This window comes from Panthera pardus, unplaced genomic scaffold, assembly GCF_024362965.1.
Source record: "Panthera pardus isolate Hobbes unplaced genomic scaffold, ASM2436296v1 HiC_scaffold_11, whole genome shotgun sequence".
NCBI lineage: Eukaryota > Metazoa > Chordata > Mammalia > Carnivora > Felidae > Panthera > Panthera pardus.
In genome coordinates, this window is record NW_026526666.1 from 65754126 (window position 1) to 65772677 (window position 18552).

The 18552-nt window shown below is 46.9% G+C and overlaps 1 protein-coding gene across 14 annotated transcripts in view; it reads left to right on the plus strand.

Annotated features, from left to right (window-relative positions):
• Positions 1-18552, plus strand: part of TTC39A (tetratricopeptide repeat domain 39A) — a 61751-nt gene that overhangs the window by 19182 nt on the left and 24017 nt on the right. For 5 of the 14 annotated variants that reach the window (XM_019449329.2, XM_019449320.2, XM_019449316.2 and 2 more), the window contains exons 2-7: positions 2723-2830; positions 11452-11583; positions 12400-12476; positions 13643-13710; positions 15370-15434; positions 17456-17555. In XM_019449329.2, coding sequence (XP_019304874.2) covers positions 2723-2830; positions 11452-11583; positions 12400-12476; positions 13643-13710; positions 15370-15434; positions 17456-17555 — 550 coding nt within the window. Of the gene's footprint in view, positions 1-2220; positions 2350-2491; positions 2566-2722; positions 2831-11451; positions 11584-12399; positions 12477-13642; positions 13711-15369; positions 15435-17455; positions 17556-18552 lie in introns of those variants that run through there. The other 9 variants (XM_019449318.2, XM_019449324.2, XM_019449322.2 and 6 more) reach the window with 5 other exon arrangements.

An 18552-nucleotide genomic window follows, 5' to 3' on the forward strand; every position in this document is an offset into this window, starting at 1 on the left:
AGGGATGGGTTAGAGGCAATAATGCTTTCAATATTCTCCCTTATAAAAACTACCTAGAGGCTGGATGGGTTACTCCAAACATGCTTTAAAATACATTCCTGAGTTTCCACAAAGTAACAAATCTTCTAAAGCCAAGAATGAAAAGCTGAAATCATGCTGATAAATGAGATGAAGCCATAGCAATGTGAAGGTATTTATAAATTCCAGAAATCTAAAACCTGGAGGACTTCGTTTTTGTTTTTGTTTTTGTTTTTAATTACAAAGAAAAATTAACGTGTATTTCTTTTGAGAGAGGAAGATACAGGGCACGAGTGGGGAGGGGCAGAGAGAGAGGGAGACACAGAATACAAAGCAGGCTCCAGGCTCTGAGCTGTTAGCACAGAGCCAGATGTGGGGCTTGAACTCCTGGACTGCGAGATCATGACCTGAGCTGAAGTTGGTAGAGCCTGGAGTTTTAATGACCATTCAAGGGATGGACCAGCCCAGTGATAGTGTGAGGAGTTGAAACTTGTCCCCCTTATACCACCACATGAATCTAGGACCTCCAAAGAGCTATCCCCCCAACAAATAGGAATATTGACCAGAAAGAGGTAGACACCCTTTCATAAAGGGGGACGACAGGTCTAGTGGAGAAAAAAGGCTCCCTAGAAACTTATAAATTTTAATCTGCCCTCACACAAATTTTGGGTTTGAAAACCTATTCCTTTTGTGGTCCTAGAAATACTAACCTAAAAAAGTAACTTAAGTATCATAGGATGGTAGTAGCCCAGGGAATCTGGCCAAAGTAAATGAAAATCCTCTCTGGAGGAATGGATCCTTCTCCTAAGATCCCTTTGGGATCAGCCAAATAGGAACTCATGGTTAAATTACAAAACACACAAGGAAACAAGTCATTGTGAGTAGTAGACACCAAAAGCAAGAAACAACAGAATTTGTTTCACTGAGAGTCTAAAGATGCTAGAATTATGAGATCTAGAATATAAATGTTTTTAAAACAAGTAAAGGAGTCAAGATGGACTTGAAATAATAACAGGGAACAAAATACTGCCCAAAACGACCAAGCAGATTTGAAAAGGAAGCAAATGGAATTTCTGGAAATGTAAAATATAATCATTGAAATTAAAAACTCAGTAGACAGGAAAAATAGCAAATCACACATGCCTTATAGAGAATTAGTGAAATGAAAGATCTGAAGAAATCACTTAGACTGTAACAGATTCAAAGAGATTGCAAAGAAGAGAGTTGAGAGACCTGAAATACTGAGCAGAACGATTTAACAGAGAGAGAACAGGGGCAGGAGGAGTGAGAGTGGAAGGGCCAGTCTTCCATCAGCCCTGGGTGAAGGTGCTGGTGGCCTTCACTGGGCACAGAAGGGGCTGGGCTAAGAGATTTTCCAGAGGCGGAACTGATAGGGCTTAGTGATGGGGTAGACGTATCAAGGCTGACTGTCAGATTTCTGGCCTGAGAAACTGGGTAGAGGGATGTCATTCACTAAGATGGCAAAGACTGGGGGAGAACAGGCTTGAGAGAATGAACAAGAGTTCAATTTTGAACAAGGTACATGTTTCAATTTGTTTCATTTTGCCAGGAAGATCTGCTGCTGCATCAGAGAGGAAGAGACATTAGAACTGGGAAAGTTATGTGTAGATGTTTGCCAGGTGGAAAGGGACTCTCTTAACTAACTTTGGGGGAAAGGATCTCCTTTCAGTGAGGTCATCAAGGCCCCTTTTGGAACCTTCTCTCACTCAGAAGAGACTCCTTGAGAAGAGACATCCTCAAGATAGGACTCTGGGGATTTCATAGTTTAATCTCTCATTTTTCAGTTGGGGAAGCTGAGACCCAGACAGCTCAGGGATTTGTTCCAGCCTGAGACTCTTCATTCAATCAGTTTTCATTCACTTAACAGATACTTATCAAAAGCCCACTTTGTACCAGATGCTAGATTCTGGGGATGCAGCACTGAACAGAGGAAGGAATCCTGCCCTCAGGAAGCTTATTTTTAGGGGAGGGAGACAGACAAAATAAAATAAAATTAAAAAGAAAGAAAGAAAGAAATATATATGTGTATGTCAGAGAGTGATAAAAGCTATAGAGAAATGTAAGGGCTGGAAGAGGGTCAGGTACAGGGAAGGTGGCCTTTGAGAGGCCTGCACACCACAGCCCATTGTGACAGTGTCTCTGGAGTTCTAGAGTGCAGGCTCAAGATGGGCAGGAGAAGTCCTGGAGAAGGAGGAAGAGGAAAAGGACTGAAGTGGGATTTAGAGGGTGGGCTGTGCCCCCCTGGGAGGCGGGGCAAAAAAGCCTGATGGGTCAGAAGGGCCATAAAGACTCCCTTTAACCTTGTGAGGGGTAAGATAAATTTGTTCCTGAGGCTTCCTTGCTCTCCATCCTCTGCTCCTCCCCAAACCCCTCCACCAGATCTCAGATGACACCCCCATTCTTTTCTCCCACCTTTAGGAACACTTAGAGGTATGTCCAAATTGTCTTTGTGTCCCCAAACCCCTCCACCAGATCTCAGATGACACCCCCATTCTTCTTTTCTCCCACCTTTAGGAACACTTAGAGGTATGTCCAAATTGTCTTTGTGTCTTTGTGTCTCCTCCCCTGGAGGAGCTTTTGACAGGCATCCAAGGCTGGCAGGGAGGTTGCATGGGCCCTGTGGGGCTTTGTTCTAGCCTGGACAGGGGTTGAGGGCTCTTGGTCACTTCCGTGTCTCTCCCAGCAGGACTCCTGTGAGCAGCCTCCATGAGGCCCTGGACCAGTGTATGACTGCCCTGGACCTCTTCCTCACCAATCAGTTCTCAGAAGCACTCAGCTACCTCAAGCCCAGGTGAGGCTTAAGCCCAGATTGGGGGTGGGGACGGGTGTGTGTGTGTGCACACGCGTGTGCACATACACGGGAGCCTACGTGTAGTGTCTGGTCATGGAGAACCAGAGGTCTTATGTAAGAGGAACTCCATGTAACTGAATCTCTTCAGCCTTCTGGGTCACCATGACCCCTGGGAGTCCCATAAAAATAGGGGCTCGGGCTCCCCATTCTACAGCCCTGAGCAGCCCAGTCCTCCCCAAGGTCACTGTGACTTCCTTACTTTTGGGTTCTTATGGCCTTTCCCAGTTTGATTTCTTGTTCCCACTGAATCCACTCGGGGTTTTTCCCCTGTCAGCTGTAACACAGCTGCTTTTCTTCATTTTTCCCCAGAATACCCAAGATTTGAGTTGCTTTTACTCAAGTCTTTTAGCCATTTCTTCTAGTGTTTGCTGCCTTATTTCTAAATGATATGCTTATATTGCTCTTTATCACTTTTTTCTACTTTTTAAAAACATTAAGAATTTATACTCCATAAAATTCTTTTTTTCCTTTTCATTTTTAATTTTTTTACCTTTTACTTTTAAACATTTATTGGTAGACAAGAATTTAGCTTTCTTACACCCCTGCTCTACCTCCCTTCCCCTTCCCTCATCCTTTCTCTTATCTTTATATTACAGTGTCTGGAAAAATTTATAGTATTTACATTATTATAATTAGGTAACTAATGCTCATCACAGAGATGAGTCATACATTGTAAGATTACATTTCTTTTTTGGAGTTAATTGTCTTTCTTTTTAAGATTTTTTATTTTTATTTTTAAATAATCTCTACACCCTATGTGGGGCTCAAACTCACAACCCTGAGATCAAGAGTCATATGCTCCACTGGCTGAGACATTCAGGTACCCCTGCCTTGTCTTTTCATTGGCCTAATTTACTGTACATTCATCCTGAACTCTTTATAACGTTTTTCCTGGAAACCTGTCCCCTGGAGGATAGTTGTGTCTACTGGGCATCTCCCAGCCATCTCCTGGAACTTCTCTCTTATTTACTTCTTTACTTCTCTCTTGTTTCTTTGACCTGGCTTTTTCTCTGGTACCCTCCCTCATTTTATCAGAGCATATGCTTTAGAAACTTCCTAGGAAGGAGTTACATGAATATAATTCTCCCCTCTCAGAATTTTGAAGGCATTGCATCCCTGTTTTCTAGCATCTACTATAGCCACAGGAACCCTAATTTTTTCTAACTTTGCACGTGATCATTTTTCCTTCCCCAGAAATGTTTAGAATCGTCTCTTTTATCCTTGCAAATCTGAAATTTCATGATAATGTGCTGAAATGTAGGTATTTTTAAAAATAATTTGGAGACTGCCTTTTGGTTCTAGGACATTGTCTAGCACAACCCCTCCATGTTCTGTCTCCCTTTCTCAGGCTTTCTTTAAGTCAAACATTGGACTTCCTGGGCTAGTCCTCTTCTAAGCCTCCTACCTTCTGCTCAGTTTTGCATTTCTTTCTCTTTTTGTTTTCTCTTAGTTTGGGGGTGATTTCCTCAACCTTATCATTAAATCCTTCTATTGAGTTAGAAGAGATCCTTCTATTTTCTTTTTTTCTGAGATCATATGATTAATTTCCTCAGACTCATTGTTTTCTGAATGTTCTTTTTTTCCCTACAACATCTTATTCTTGGTTTCTGGGTGCATTCTGTTCTTTATATCTATATTTGGAGTATGAGAGTCCTTAGGACAGGGCCTGGCATATAGTGAGGACTCTAGTAAGTATTTGTTGTTATTTTTATCACAGAATATGTTTCTCTTTTAAATGCTTTATTATTTTCCTGTATAATCTCCATTTTTTTCCAGGTTCCCTTTTTCTATGTAATGGGAGAATCTTCTGGTGGGGGCTTTCCTCAAATGCCTGATGGTCCCTGACTGTCTGGTCATATTTAAGAGCCAGTTCTTAGCCTTGTAATTGGTGGGATTGGCTTTTGGATATTGGGGGAGGTGGGCAAGGAAGGTGGCAGGGAGGAGGGACAGGTAATGACCAGAAGGGAAGCACCTGGCTCCTTGACCTTGTAATTGCTGGGATTGGCTTTTGGATGACCTGGCCCCAGATGTCAGCTTCTCCAGAGAAGCTGTTCCACAGCCTGGTCAGAGTACCCCTGGCTGCCTGAATTCTGGGATTGGGGTAGGGGTGAGGGGCCTGGGGGCTAATCACGTGTGCTGCCTACTTGCCTAACGCCTTCTTTTCAGCTCTAGGTTGTGGTTGTCCTCTGCCACATCTGGTTCCCTCAAGTTCTGAGGGAAGGCAAATGCTGACTCGGGGACTGCTTCCCCTGAGTTCACAAGCCTGACCTGTTCAATTTCTGTAGACTTGACTGACCCATTGTTGTCCTGTTTGGAGTTAATGGCCCAGTTTCTGGGGGCAGTGGGGATTCCAGCATGTGATGATCATGAGTCTTATAATGATCCCTCTGCAGCAGTCCCCGCACCTCATCCCCACCCTCTGAGGGGATCTGGGCTTGAGGTGGGGTAGGGGTTGGGTCTGCAGCAAGAGTGTGGCCACAGTCTGAGGCAGGCCAAGCTCTGTCTTGCTCCATCCCTGAATATCTAGGTTCCCCTCCCAGTATTTTGGAAGACTCCCCAGCTCCACCTCCCTTCTGGTCATTACCTGTCCCTAAGCAGGCTCTTCCCTGCCACCTTCCTTGCCGACCTTCCCCCACATGTTCTACACCCCCTCCCCACAGCCACTGCATGTTGAGGGGCTGCCTCATCCTCCCTCACCTCAGTAGGGCATTCATTCCCTCACCTCAGGAGTCCTACACCTCAGGCCCTACAATTCAGGCCTCAGAGAGGAAATGCTTGCCCTGAAGGAGGCACCATGGAGAAAACCAGTTTTTCCATGAGGGTATCTTTTAACTTCACACTTAAGGTAGTGAAGCTACTCTTTATCTTAGCTCTTGTCCCATTCCAGAAAAGAATCTTTTCTTTCTTTTTCAGTTTAAGAGTGTTGTTCCCAAACAGTAGATGTTATTAACACACTTCTCACCCACACCCACCTTGTGACAACCAAAACATGTTTTGAGAAATTTGGCAGATGCTAGAGGTTGGGATGGAGGCTTGGGGTGAGGAGGACAGGAAAAATATCTCCCCATTTTTATTAAGAAACATTGGTCTAGGGGAAATAATTTTTTTTTAATTATTTATTTATTTTGAGAGACAGAGCAAGTCAGGGAGGGGAAGAGAGAGAGGGAGAGAATCCTAGGTAGGCTCCACACTGTCAGCACAGAGCCCGACAGGGGCTTAAACTCATGAAACATGAGATCATGACCTGAGCCAAAACCAAGAGTTGGACACAACCGACTGAGCCACCCAGGTGCCCCTAGGGGAAATAATTCTTGCTAAAAAATGACCTTTCCTCTCCATTTGTAGCCATTGAAGCTTCAAAAAATGTTGGGGTCCAGTTTCATTCACTGTTCCTCATTATGCATGCAGTGTCTCATTTAATTGTTATTCATACTTTGCCCTCAGAGAGTAATGGGCTCATCAAGCTCCAGCCCCACCACCCACTCCTCCCCAGCCTGGGCATTTGTTTTCTGTGTTTGTCACTTCTTTGAGTAGCTTTATTTTACTTTGTCTTTGGTAGAGGAGGGAAGAGCTGGAGGCCCCAAGGCTTAGCTGATCTCCACATGGCCAAGGAGTCCCCAGGTCCCAACACTGTGCTTTTCTGATGGCTCTTCCAGTGCCCTCTCCAATTTGACAGCTGGTCTGGGCCCAGAAAGTGGGACCCCAATGGGCATCATGTCCCAGATTTGGGTTTAGCTCAGAGGTGAGGGACTCTTATTTTCAGGGGTCAGGATTTTGTAAGCAAACAAGAACTTTGGATTATAAACTAAACTTGGGGTGTCTGAGGTTTGGGGAGTTGTCCTACCTCTGTAAAGGCATACCACATTGAAATTATGCCAATTAATAATCCTACAATGGCCTCTGAGTATTCAAGTAAGAGGAAGAGTTGCATGTCCCTTCTTTAAATCAAAAGCTAGAAATGACTAGGCTTAGTAAGGAAGATGTGTTGAAAGCCAGGACAGATCAAAAGGGAGGCCTCTTGCACCAAACAGCCACGTTATGAAAGCAAAGGAAAAGTTCTTGAATGAAATTAAAAGTGCTCTTTAGTGAATATACAGAATGATAACAAAGTGATTGCTGACCACATTGCTGATATGGAGAAAGTCTGAGTGGTCTGGATAGAAGATCAAATCAGCCACAACATTCCCTTAAGCCAAAACCTAATCCAAAGTAAGGCCCTAACTCTCTTCAGTTCTGTGAAGGCTGAGAGAGGTGAGGAAGCTGAAGAAGAAAAGTTGGAAGCTAGCAGAGGTGGGCTTGTGAGGTTTAAGGAAAGAAGCTGTCTCCATGACATGATAGTGCAAGGTGAAGTGACAGGATGTAGAAGCTGCAGCAGGTCACCCAGGAGCTCTACTGAGACCATTAATGAAGGTGGCTACACTAAACAACAGATTTTCAGTGTAGATGGGACAGCCTTATACTGGAAGAAGATGCCATCTGGGACTTTCATAGCTAGAGAGGAGAAGTCAGGACCTGGCTTCAAAGATCAGGCTGGCTCTTGTAAGGGGCTAATGCAGCTGGTGACTCTAAGTTGAAGCTAGTGCTCCTTCACCATTCTGAAAATCCTAGGGCCTTTAGGAATTATGCTAAATCTAGTTTTCCTGTGCTCTTTAAATTGAAGAACAAAGCCTAGATGACAGATGTCTGTTTCCAACATGGTTTACTGAATATTTTATCCCCATTGTTGAGACCTGCTCAGAAAAAAAAGATTTCTTTCAAAATACTACTGATCATTTACAATGCACCTCATCACCCAAGAGTTCTAATGGAGATGTACAATGAGATTAATGTTGTTTTCATGCCTGCTAACTCAGTATCCATTCTGTGGCCCATGGTTCAAGGAGTCATTTCAACTTTCAGGTCTCACCACATAAGAAATCTATTTCATAACGCTAGAGCTGCCATAGGTAGTGATTCCTCCGATGGATCTTGGCAAAGTAAGTTGCAAACCTCTAGAAAGGATTCACCATGCTAGATGCCATTAAGAACTTTGTGATTCATGAGAAGAGGTCAAAATATCAACATGAGCAGGAGTTTGAAAGAAGTTGATTCCAACCCTCATGGATGACTTTGGGGGGTTTAAGACTTGAGGGGAGGAAGTTAACTGCACATGTGGCAGAAAGAGCAAGAGAACTTGAATTAAAAGTGGAGCCTGGGGGCGCCTGGGTGGCTCAGTCGGTTAAACGTCCGACTTCAGCTCAGGTCACGATCTCGCGGTTCGTGAGTTCGAGCCCCGCGTCGGGCTCTGGGCTGATGGCTCAGAGCCTGGAGCCTGCTTCCGATTCTGTGTGTCTCTCTCTCTCTGCCCCTCCCCCGTTCATGCTCTGTCTCTCTGTCTCAAAAATAAATAAACATTAAAAAAAAAATTAAAAAAAAAAAAAAAAGTGGAGCCTGAAGATGTGATTGAGGTGCTGCAATCTCATGATAAAATGTGAACGGATGAGGAGTTGCATCTTGTGGATGAGCAAAGAAAGATCTTGATTTCTTGAGATTGAATCTATTCCTGGTAGAGATTGTTGAAATTACAACAAAGGATTTAGAATATTGCATAAACTTAGTTGATAAAACAGCAGGGTTTGAGAAGATTGACTCCAATTTTGAAAGAAGTTCTGCTGTGGGTAAAATGCTATCAAACAGCATCACATGTGCAGAGAAATTGTGAAATTGTGAAATCAAGCGTCCACCAGTGCAGCAAAACTTCATTGTCATCTTTTTTTTTAATGTTTTATTTATTTATTTTTTTGAGAGAGACAGAGTATGAGTGGGGGAGGGACAGAGACAAGGAGACATAGAATCTGAAGCAGGCTCCAGGCTTGGAGCTGTCAGCACAGAGCCCAGTGTGGAGATCAAATCCACGAACCATGAGATCATGACCTGAGCTGAAGTCAGATGCTTAACTGACTGAGCCACCCAGGCACCCGGTGTCTTATTTAAAGAAATTGCCACAGCCAACCCATCCTTCTGCAACCACCACCCTCATCAGTCAGAAGCAATGAACATCAGGGCAAGATCCTTCACCAGCAAAACTATTACAGCTCAATGAAATGTTAATAATGATTAACATTTTTTTAGCAGTAAAGTATTTTTTATTTATTTTTTAATTTTTGAGAGAGCAGGGAAGGGGCAGAGATAGAAGGGGAAGAGAGGATCTAAAGCGGGCTTTGTGCTGACAGCAGAGAGCCCGACATGGGGCTTGAACTCATGAACTGTGAGATCATGACCTGAGCTGAAGCTGGACACTTAACTGACTGAGCCACCCAATAACCCAGCAATAAAGTACTTTTTAATTAAGTTTTGTATTTTTTTTTTAGACATAATGCTGTTACATACTTAATTAAACTTTTATGTGCACAGGGAAACAAAAAAATTTATTTGACTTGCTTCACTTTATTGCAGTGGTCTGGAACCAAACCTTCAGTACCTTCCATGTATGCCTGTACCACAAGTCCTAGTCCAGAACGCAGTTGAGGGCCTTCCAGTGGTAGGCTGGGGAAGAGCCAGGATTCCTAGCTGCAGGTGCATATTGGGCACTTGGCCTCAGACTAGAAATTCCACTTTGCCTGCCAGCTGCCCACGTGGGGCTGCCCCTCCTTCTGGACCCAGTATCAGACTGGGTGCTTAGGGCTAAGTCCCAGGTCTCACTGGTGTGGAAAGAGGAAGAGAGGGGCAGGGGCTTGAGAACTCAAGAGGCCTGGGGTGGGAGGGGATTATCTGGAGGGGTGGGTCTGGGTACTGCCAGGGAAACGTCTGCTGAAGGGGAGAGTTTCTCTCTAGGGCAGTGACCCTTGACCCTGGCAGACTCACGTTTATTGAGCATCAATGATGTGGCTCTGGCCTGGGTGTCCTATTTAAGCAACCCAGAGCCCTGGGAGCGAATGATTATTGTATCCATTTTACAGAGGAGAAACTTGAGGCTCAGAGAGTTTATAAGATTCACCAGGATCACACAACTGGTAACTGGCAAAGCCAAGATTCCAGCCTGTGTCTCAGGGACGCTGAAGCCTGAGTTCTGTCTCCACTTCAGGCTGTGGCCTCTTTTCCACAAGCCACTGCCTTCAGATTAAGGAGTTCTAGCAAAGACCTGGGACAGCTGCCAGGGCTGGTGAGGGGTGGGCCAGCCTTTGGTTTCCTTTAAAAACCTTTGGCTCCCCAGGATAATATTACCTGGGCAGAGAGGTCACCCAGAATTTACACTTAATTTACAAAGCGTTTTTAATTTTACAGTTTTATGAATGAGAAAGGTATGAAAAGGGGTGAAGTCATGTGATTTTACAATAGAACAGTCATCTCTTTCCCCTGAAGTTCCCAGCATAAGCCTGGCACTGAGGAGTTTTGTAAATAATTAATGAGGGGATGTGTAGGGAAGGGAGTGAAAACTGCTGTAGCTCCTACCATGTGACGAGCAAGAGTGATCCCCTGCCAATCCCATAGGGACCTGGACAGGCTAGAATTATTGTCCCCATTTTGCAGGAGTATAAATCAAGGCTGAGACACGTTGTAACTTCCCCAAGTGCAGAGGGAAACTGGCATTTTTCTTGTCCCTCCCTTCCTGCTTTTCTTTCCATGTGTTAGACTAAAAGCCCCTGCCATATGCTTTTCTGTTGAGAGGTCTGGGCTGTGAAGAAGCAAGATGGCAGGAGGAGAAGGCTTCCTGAGGCTGCTCACAAAGGGCCTGTGGCGCTGGTACTGAGGACAGAGATGAGTTCCATACAAGCTCTGTCCTTGAGGTACCCACAGTTCAGTCTGAGGAGAGAGCTAAGCCTCTGCTGATATAAATTCAGTATGACCTGTGCTTCATTATAGACACATGCACCCCGAGGAGGGAGCCTTGGATGCCCAGTGGCCTTGGAGGCAGTTGAGAGCCTTGATAGATGAGTCAGGGAGGGCAGGTCATGGGGCAGAAACAGAAGTGACAAGAGGGCTGGGCTGGAGAGGTCAGCAGAACCTGTGTTGTGTGGAGCCTTGGGCCCAGGCATTATATCATGGGACATGAAAGCCATGGGAGAACTTAAGCAGAAAGCCACATGGTCAGATGATGGGATGGGGAAAGGCAGGAGGGGATGAGGCCAATAAGGCCCAGGGAACAAGGATAGGGCAAGCTCAGGGGGCAGGGTGGGGAAGGGGAGCTTGAGGATAGAAGGGACTTGGGCTCTGCTCTAGGAGGTGTGGCAGAAGGTGAGAGGCAGGCCCTGGGCACTGGGCATACGGTCTCAGGCCAACAGGTTGCTGAAGTCCTACTTTAGTCCACACAACACTCTTGCTGCTGCCATTCCTACAGAATGGATGAGAAACAGGCTCAGAGTTGGAAAGTCACTTGGTGCCACTAGCAGGAAGGAGAGGAGCTGGGATCTGAGGCCTTTTGAGCAGCAATGGGAGGGTCAGACCTTGGGAGAGTCTCTTCCGCTCTCTGAATCTCTGTTTCCCTGCCATGCTGGGTGGGTAGTTTATGGCGGTGATCGGCACAGGCCAGCTACCTCTGGAGGTCTGGGGGTTGGCGCTCTCATGTCCCTTCTCTCTGGCAGAACCAAGGAGAGCATGTACCACTCGCTGACATATGCCACCATCCTGGAGATGCAGGCCATGATGACTTTTGACCCTCAGGACATCCTGCTTGCTGGCAACATGATGAAGGAGGCGCAGACGCTGTGTCAGAGGTCCGGGCCATGGGGCGGGCAGGGACGAGGGGTCATGAGGTCTGTCCTTCTGTCTTCTTGGCCTATCCCAATGCCTAAATGCCACTATTAATGCTGCTCCTTTTGGCTAAGAGGATGTGTCCCCAAGCGCTAGGAGCTGTCCCTGTCAGCTCTGCCTCAGGAGTCTTATGATCTGAGCCAGTCTCTAAGCAGCTTCCAGGGGCCAGGCCTGATTTTAAGGAGATGAATTCTGGCTCTGTCAAGTGGTAACTCTTTGATCTTGGGCAAGTCTCTCTCTGGACTCAACTTTCTTCATATGTAAAATAGGTATGAAGGTAGGGCTGTTGTGGGGACTGAATGAAGACACAGGTCACAGGGCCTGGTGCATAATTGGTATTCAGTACACATAAACCACTTGAGTGAATGAATGAACAAATGGACCCTCAGTGTTTATGCACAGCTGGAATCGTCTTTCACTAGGCACACCCCTGGGCCAGGCCCTGTGCTGGGTGGGCACTGGCCACCTCTGACACCTGAACTGCCTGGTCAGGGGCTGTAGGGTTCTTGTCAGAGGAGCAGGAAAGGCTTCCTGGAGGAGGTTATGCCGAAGCTGCTTCCTGAAAGGTTGACTGGAAACTGGCCAGGGCAGAGGAAGGAGGGGAGGGGGCTCCAAGAAGGGGTAACAACAGAAACAAGAGTGTGAGAAAGCCTGGACTTGGGAGAGTTGCCAGTTCAGTGTGTGTGGAGTCCATGGGAAGGGAGGGAGATGCATCTGAGCCCACCTGGGCCCCTGGCTCACCCTCACTGAATGACTTGAGGCCCCTTTTTCCTCTTCAGGCACCGGAAGAAGTCCTCTGTAACAGATTCCTTTAGCAACCTGGTGCATCGCCCCACTATGGACCAATTCACGGAAGGTGTGGCATCTCAATGTCCTCTCAACCCTGCTGACCCCAGGCAGCCCTGTCCCCAGCCCAGGAATGGGTGGGGAAAGGGGCGGTTAATCTCCCAGTTTCACAGAGTGGGCTGGGCCCTTTTGAGAAGTTGCTCTCAGGTGAGCTGGGGAGCAGGGGAGGCTCACTTACCTGATGGCATTACCTGCTGAGGACCTGGAAGCTGGGGAGAGAAAATGCCATCACGAGGTCATTAGCTTTGCTTTTCAGGCTAGGGTGGGCTTAGAATTGTGTGTCTGGTTAGGTTTACTGGCCTGATGATCATAGTGATCACAAGTGCCCTGGAGGGGAATATGGTTTTGGAGCCTGCACTGGGATCAGATAGCTGAAGGCAGTGGGAGAGATGGTCTAGGCTGCCAGAGCCTGTGTGCAGCGACCCCATGCAGCAGTCGCGGAAGTAACAGCAGCCAGCTGGAGCAAGGTAGGGCTCTTCAGTGCAGGAGCAAATGGTGTTCTCTAGCCTCAAGAGCCCTTGAAGTTTTTAACATAAGACAATGAACCTGACAAGACCATTCCTCCTTCTTGCCTTCCATAGCTCCCTGATACCCACAGGGCCAAATCTGCACCCCCCCTCCCATGTATAAGGCCCTTTGCAGTCAGACCTCTGCCCCTCATCTTTACCTGTCCCCTAAGTCTCTCCCTACCTTAACCCCATTTCGACCTTCTGTGGCTTGGCTGTCCCCAAACATCAGAGTTTTTTGGTTCTCCCAGGCCTCTGCCTAGAAAGCTCTTCTTGCCTCGCCTTTCCATTCCTTTTCAATTCAAATGTCCTTTCTTCTGGAAGTCTCTCCTGACTCCCTGGGCTGTGTGAGTTCTCCTTCCCTTACTCCTACAGCCTGTGGGCTTCCCTGGATTAGGATCTTCTTTGTTTATCCGTTCAACCCAGCACCTTCTCCTTGCCTGGCACTGTGATGCGTGGAGAACAAGAGAACAAGGTCTAGGGCCCTATGTTGACATTCTGGATGGTGGGATGGGGGAACCAGGTGGAAGGCAAGTGCAAGGAGTGAGAAAATTCTAGACAGTGCTGATAGCTGTGAAGGAACCAGACCACCTCCCAGAGTGGGGAGGATTTGGCCTGTGCTGCCTGCTGAGAGTCCCAGGAGGCCTCAGGGCTGGTTTTCTCCCCGCAGAGGAAATCCATGCTGAAGTCTGCTATGCAGAGTGCCTGCTGCAGAGAGCAGCTCTGACCTTTCTACAGGTAGGAACCCTCTTCTTGTACAAGCAGCCTGGGGATTTCAGAAGATCAGTCACCAAATCCAAGCCAGAGGGTCTATAAGCAGCCACAGTCTGCCTCCTTATGGTTCGGGAGAAGACTGAGGCTCAGTCACCCCAACACTCCCAACCCTAGCCAGGCTCAGTGACAGAGGTGATGGGCTTTACCCCCTCCACACTCAGCACACATGTTTCCGTCCACTACTAGGATGTGCTTCCACCTCACGACTGCTGTTTTCCTGCTGAGGGTCACGTGGGGTGACCAGCATTAGCACAAAGCCTGCTTTGTACTTGATTCATTCAACAAACAAGTTTGAATGAATCAAACTTGATTCTACGACATACCAGGCTTTATGCGTATATTATACGTATGTAGTTTTTACATACCTTACACACATTGCATGTTGTTTTTACATAAATGTACATATATTGTTAAATCTTCACCATAGGCTTGTAAAGGGGAGGATTAGAGGGGAGTAGCCACTTTCACAGAGTCACGTGATCAGCAAATGGCAGAGCTGGGATTTGAATACAGGTCTGGTTGACTTGGAGCCTGTGCTCCTCACCACACAGTGGTAATTATGAGAACCATCACTTCATGATTTCACCAGAAAATCTGGGTTATAACATAACAATCATCATGTAAATACGTGTGTTGGGGTATACAGGCACATAAGAATTTTATTGGGGTACTGTTTACTTTTGTTAGCTGTCCTCCCTTTTTGTACCTCACATAATTAGAATTAGATAATCCTAATTCTTCATTAGGATCACTGTTAATAATTGCATTGTGTATGGCCTTTTTTATTCTATTATTACACATAATAAACACCCATGAATTCCCCCACCCAATTAGAGAACAGAATACTGCTGGCGAGTCTTCTACCCACCCTGTCCCCTGCTTCCTTCATGGGGAAACCATTGGCTAGAGTTTTATTATCCCCCAACCTATTTTTTAAAAAACAGTTTTCTCAGCTTCCTATTCATGTGTGAGGAGCATACTGTTACATTTTAGTTAGCTTCAGGCTTCTTAAGGCCTCAAGCTGTGTGGGACTTGCTTTCTTTACCCAACCTTATGTAGTTGTATAATATTCCCTTCTATGGGTATAGCAGTTTGTTCATCCAGTCTCCTGCTGAAGGGCATTGGGGTTGTTTCTGGTTCTGTACTCTGTGAAGAGTAGTGCAGTGAACATTCTTGAAGGTAACTCCTGTAGCCCATGTTTGTTCGTTTCTCTAGGGCATACTCATGTACTCCCAGGAGTGGAACTACAAGTGGGGTGTAGGTATTAGTGCTTTAAATTACAAATGTGACAAATAGATGCTTGTTGTAGAAAACACAAATAGTCCAAAACTGAGTGTCCTTCTTGCTCTCCCACAACTCCTCTACCTGGAGGAGGCACTGTTAACCACCGGGAGTGCCTCCTCCAGGCCCTGGACGTTTTAGAGGTCTTGTTTGGCAAGCAGATCCTCATCTCAAGTCCCAGGGGTTACAGAGGACTGGATTGGCTAACCTCTGAGTGCCACCCAGAACCCCTCATAGAGCTGGGCCCAAGGTGGGGCAGGCCGGGCCCAGAGCCTTGTATGATCCCTCTCAAGCCTGTGGCTACCCATCCAGCCTGACTCTTAGCGTCTCTCCCTCCTGCAGGATGAGAACATGGTGAGCTTCATCAAGGGCGGCATCAAAGTTCGAAACAGCTACCAGACCTACAAGTGAGTGGGGCTGGTCTGGGGGAGCGTGGGGCCACAGCATCTACTACCCTGTGCCTCTTAGGCTGCTTTGTGGGAGGTAGCACTGGCTGGATGCTGGATGCCTAGAATGCCATGTAACCTCAGGCAGATTTCTTCACCCTTGGGACCTCAGTTTTCCAGAATATTATTTACGTGGTTTCCTGGGTATATCTGTTCATTTGGTTCCCCTGAGTCTATGCCTGACCCTGGGGAAAATAAGACAGATTCTGCACAAATAGCTTGATGAGGTAGAGGCTAGGAGACAGACACAGGAACAGTAATTTTGAGAACAGCAGCAGAACCCCTGTGTATCCACTAAGGCCCAATCCAAATGCCACCTTCCCCATGAAGCCTTCCTTGGACCCCTCTAGTACACAGGGATGGTGTCCACACACACAGCCTCCCCAAGCTGGGAGCTCCCTGAGGGCCAGATCATTTCCATGCCATCTCGGCACTGGGCCAAGCACAGGCTTTGTCTAGGGATGAAAGAAATAAGACTCAGTCCAGAACACTTCTACTCAACATGGCACCACAATTCTTGTCTCTAATTCTAAAATTAAAAAAAAAAAACAAAACAAAAAAAAAACTTTGAAAGCCCAGTTTCTTCCCCCAAGTTTGGCATTAAAACTCACTTTCTATTAAAAGTTGAATTGACTTGAGACTACTTATCATCTTTATTTTCTCCATCTAATGTGACTGTTTCCCTGGAGAGAGATTGTGAGTGTGATTTCAAGGTACCACTGGGATATAACACACCATGTAGTATATGGACACTGCATGGCCTTGTGGGTCTGTGCTGGAATTGTGCTCTGCCCCCTCCAGTCTCTTCAGCTACCAAAGCGATGTTTCCAAAGCACAAACCTTGTCAGGTCACCCCCTTACCAGTTCCCGACACTCCTCTTGCTTTTAGGATAAAGTCCCGAGTCATTCCGGGAGCTCCTCCTAGCCCTCCTAGCAACAGCTTCCACCCCACTCTGCCTCAAACATTTGTGCCTTCCCTCAGTTTTTCAGACATGCTGAGCTCATTCCTACTTCAGGGATTTTGGACATGCTTGTATCTCTGCTAGGAACACTCTTTCTGTGCCAGGCTAACCATCCCATCCCTAGGGTTTCAGCTCAAGTGTCGGCTTCTCAGGGAAACCTTCCCTGAACCCCAGACTGGGTAAAACCCCAGGAGTCTTCTCCTTTGAAGCCCCCCTGCATCCCCACAGTGACTTGATGGTGGGGTTGGGGGAGGATCTGTTCCCTAGAGTGGGAGAGTTGTGATGGCAACCACTTGGTGGCTTTGCTTCTAGCTGTCGTCCAGTGCCTGACACAGGGAGCCCTCAGTCAGTGTTTGATGATTGAAAGGCTTCAAGATGCTCATAGCCTGGGAAAGAGGCAGGCACATCTTTAAAGCTTCTGTCCTGCCCAAGACGGGCTGGGATATGGACTCTGTGCAATTGATGACCAGGAAAAAGAAGGGTGGATTTCAACCAAGAGACCCCAGGTAGACTTCCTGAAGGAGGGGGTGTTATAGTTAGCCCAGTGGCTCTTCACTGGGACATTTGGCAATATTCAGAGATCTTTTGGTTGTGACAACCTGGGGGGAGGTTGTGTCTGGCATCTAGTAGGTGGAGGCCAAGGATGCTGCCAAACATCCTATGATATACAGATAGCCCCCTCCTTACCTGAAGAAAGAATTTATCCAGCCTAAAATGTCAGTAGTGCCAAAGTTGAGAAATTGTTCTAGACAGAATGAAGAGCATGTGAAAATGCTTAGATGCTGGACAAGGCAAGTGTGCTGGGGCTGATAAAGCTGACGCTCAGGGGCAAGGACTATGTTATTAGGCAGACGGGGTCAGAAATTCCTTGAATGTCAGCTCTCTGATTGCCAGAACTGTTATCAGTCTACCACCAGGGAGTTCTGAGATCAGCTGGGAGTGGGGGACAACCTTAGTCCCAGCTGGAATGGGACCTAGCCGCTGTTATGTGGTTGAAAAGGACTTTGGCTGTCTCCACAGGGAGCTGGACAGCCTCGTGCAGTCCTCACAATACTGTAAGGGAGAGAACCACAGGCATTTTGAAGGAGGGGTGAAGCTCGGCGTGGGAGCCTTCAACCTGGTGAGTGGGAATTCACTTTCACGTGGTCTCTGCTGGCCTACCGTGCTGGGCGCTGAGCTGATCCTGGGACCTAGTGATAAAGCAGACGCATTGCCAATGTCATGGGGAGCTCAGAGCTGGGATGGAGGTGGGGTGGAGGTGCTTCAGAGTCTCTCTGTGCATTTCTTCCCAAGTCAAGTTGAAAGCTTGAAATGCACCATGGTGGCAGTATTTATAGGACCAGAAAAAGACAAACACAATAAATCAGGGCCTTTTCCATCCTGGAGAGCTGGTGGTTAAACATTGACCAGTAGTGGGGAGGGAGACAGGCCTGGAAGCAGCAGGCAACCTGCAGGGACAGAGCCAAGACCCCTTCCTAGAGGAGCTGGGGAAGGTTTCAAGGAGCGAGGAGTATCTGAGCTGGATCTTGAAGGATCTATAGGTGGGGAAGGGCATCCTAGGCAGAAGGAATGTGAGAGAGGTTCTGAGCCTACTCCTGGGAGGAGGAGTTGCTCATTGAAAATTTAGACTCTTGGCCCTGGGTGTCCACAGACCTGTCCAGAAGTGTGTGTGGCAGGGGATGGCTCTCTCCTCTCTAGGCAAAGCCTGTTCCAAGAGCAGACCTTGGGTGGCGGGGTGTCCCTGCCCCACTCTGGGTTCCAGTTTCCTTGTATGTAAAATGAGAACGGGGATCTTGGCCCAAGTGCTGAGAAGTACAAACGGCAGAGTTCATTGGATGCTTTAGCATGTTACAGCTGGACTGTCCTGGGTTTAAGAACTGGCTTCCCCTCTGATGAGCTGTGGGGCCTTAGACATGTCCTGTCACTTATCCATGCCTCTATTTTTCCATCTGTCAAAAGGGGCAGTAATCTTTCTTTGCAGGACTGTTCTGAGGATCAAATGCAATGATGGAGCCCTGGTGCAGAGCAGGGATTCTTTGTAACAACAATAATGGCTAACTATTATGTGCAGGCTCCATTATATGCTTTACATATATTAATTTGATCCATCTTCACAG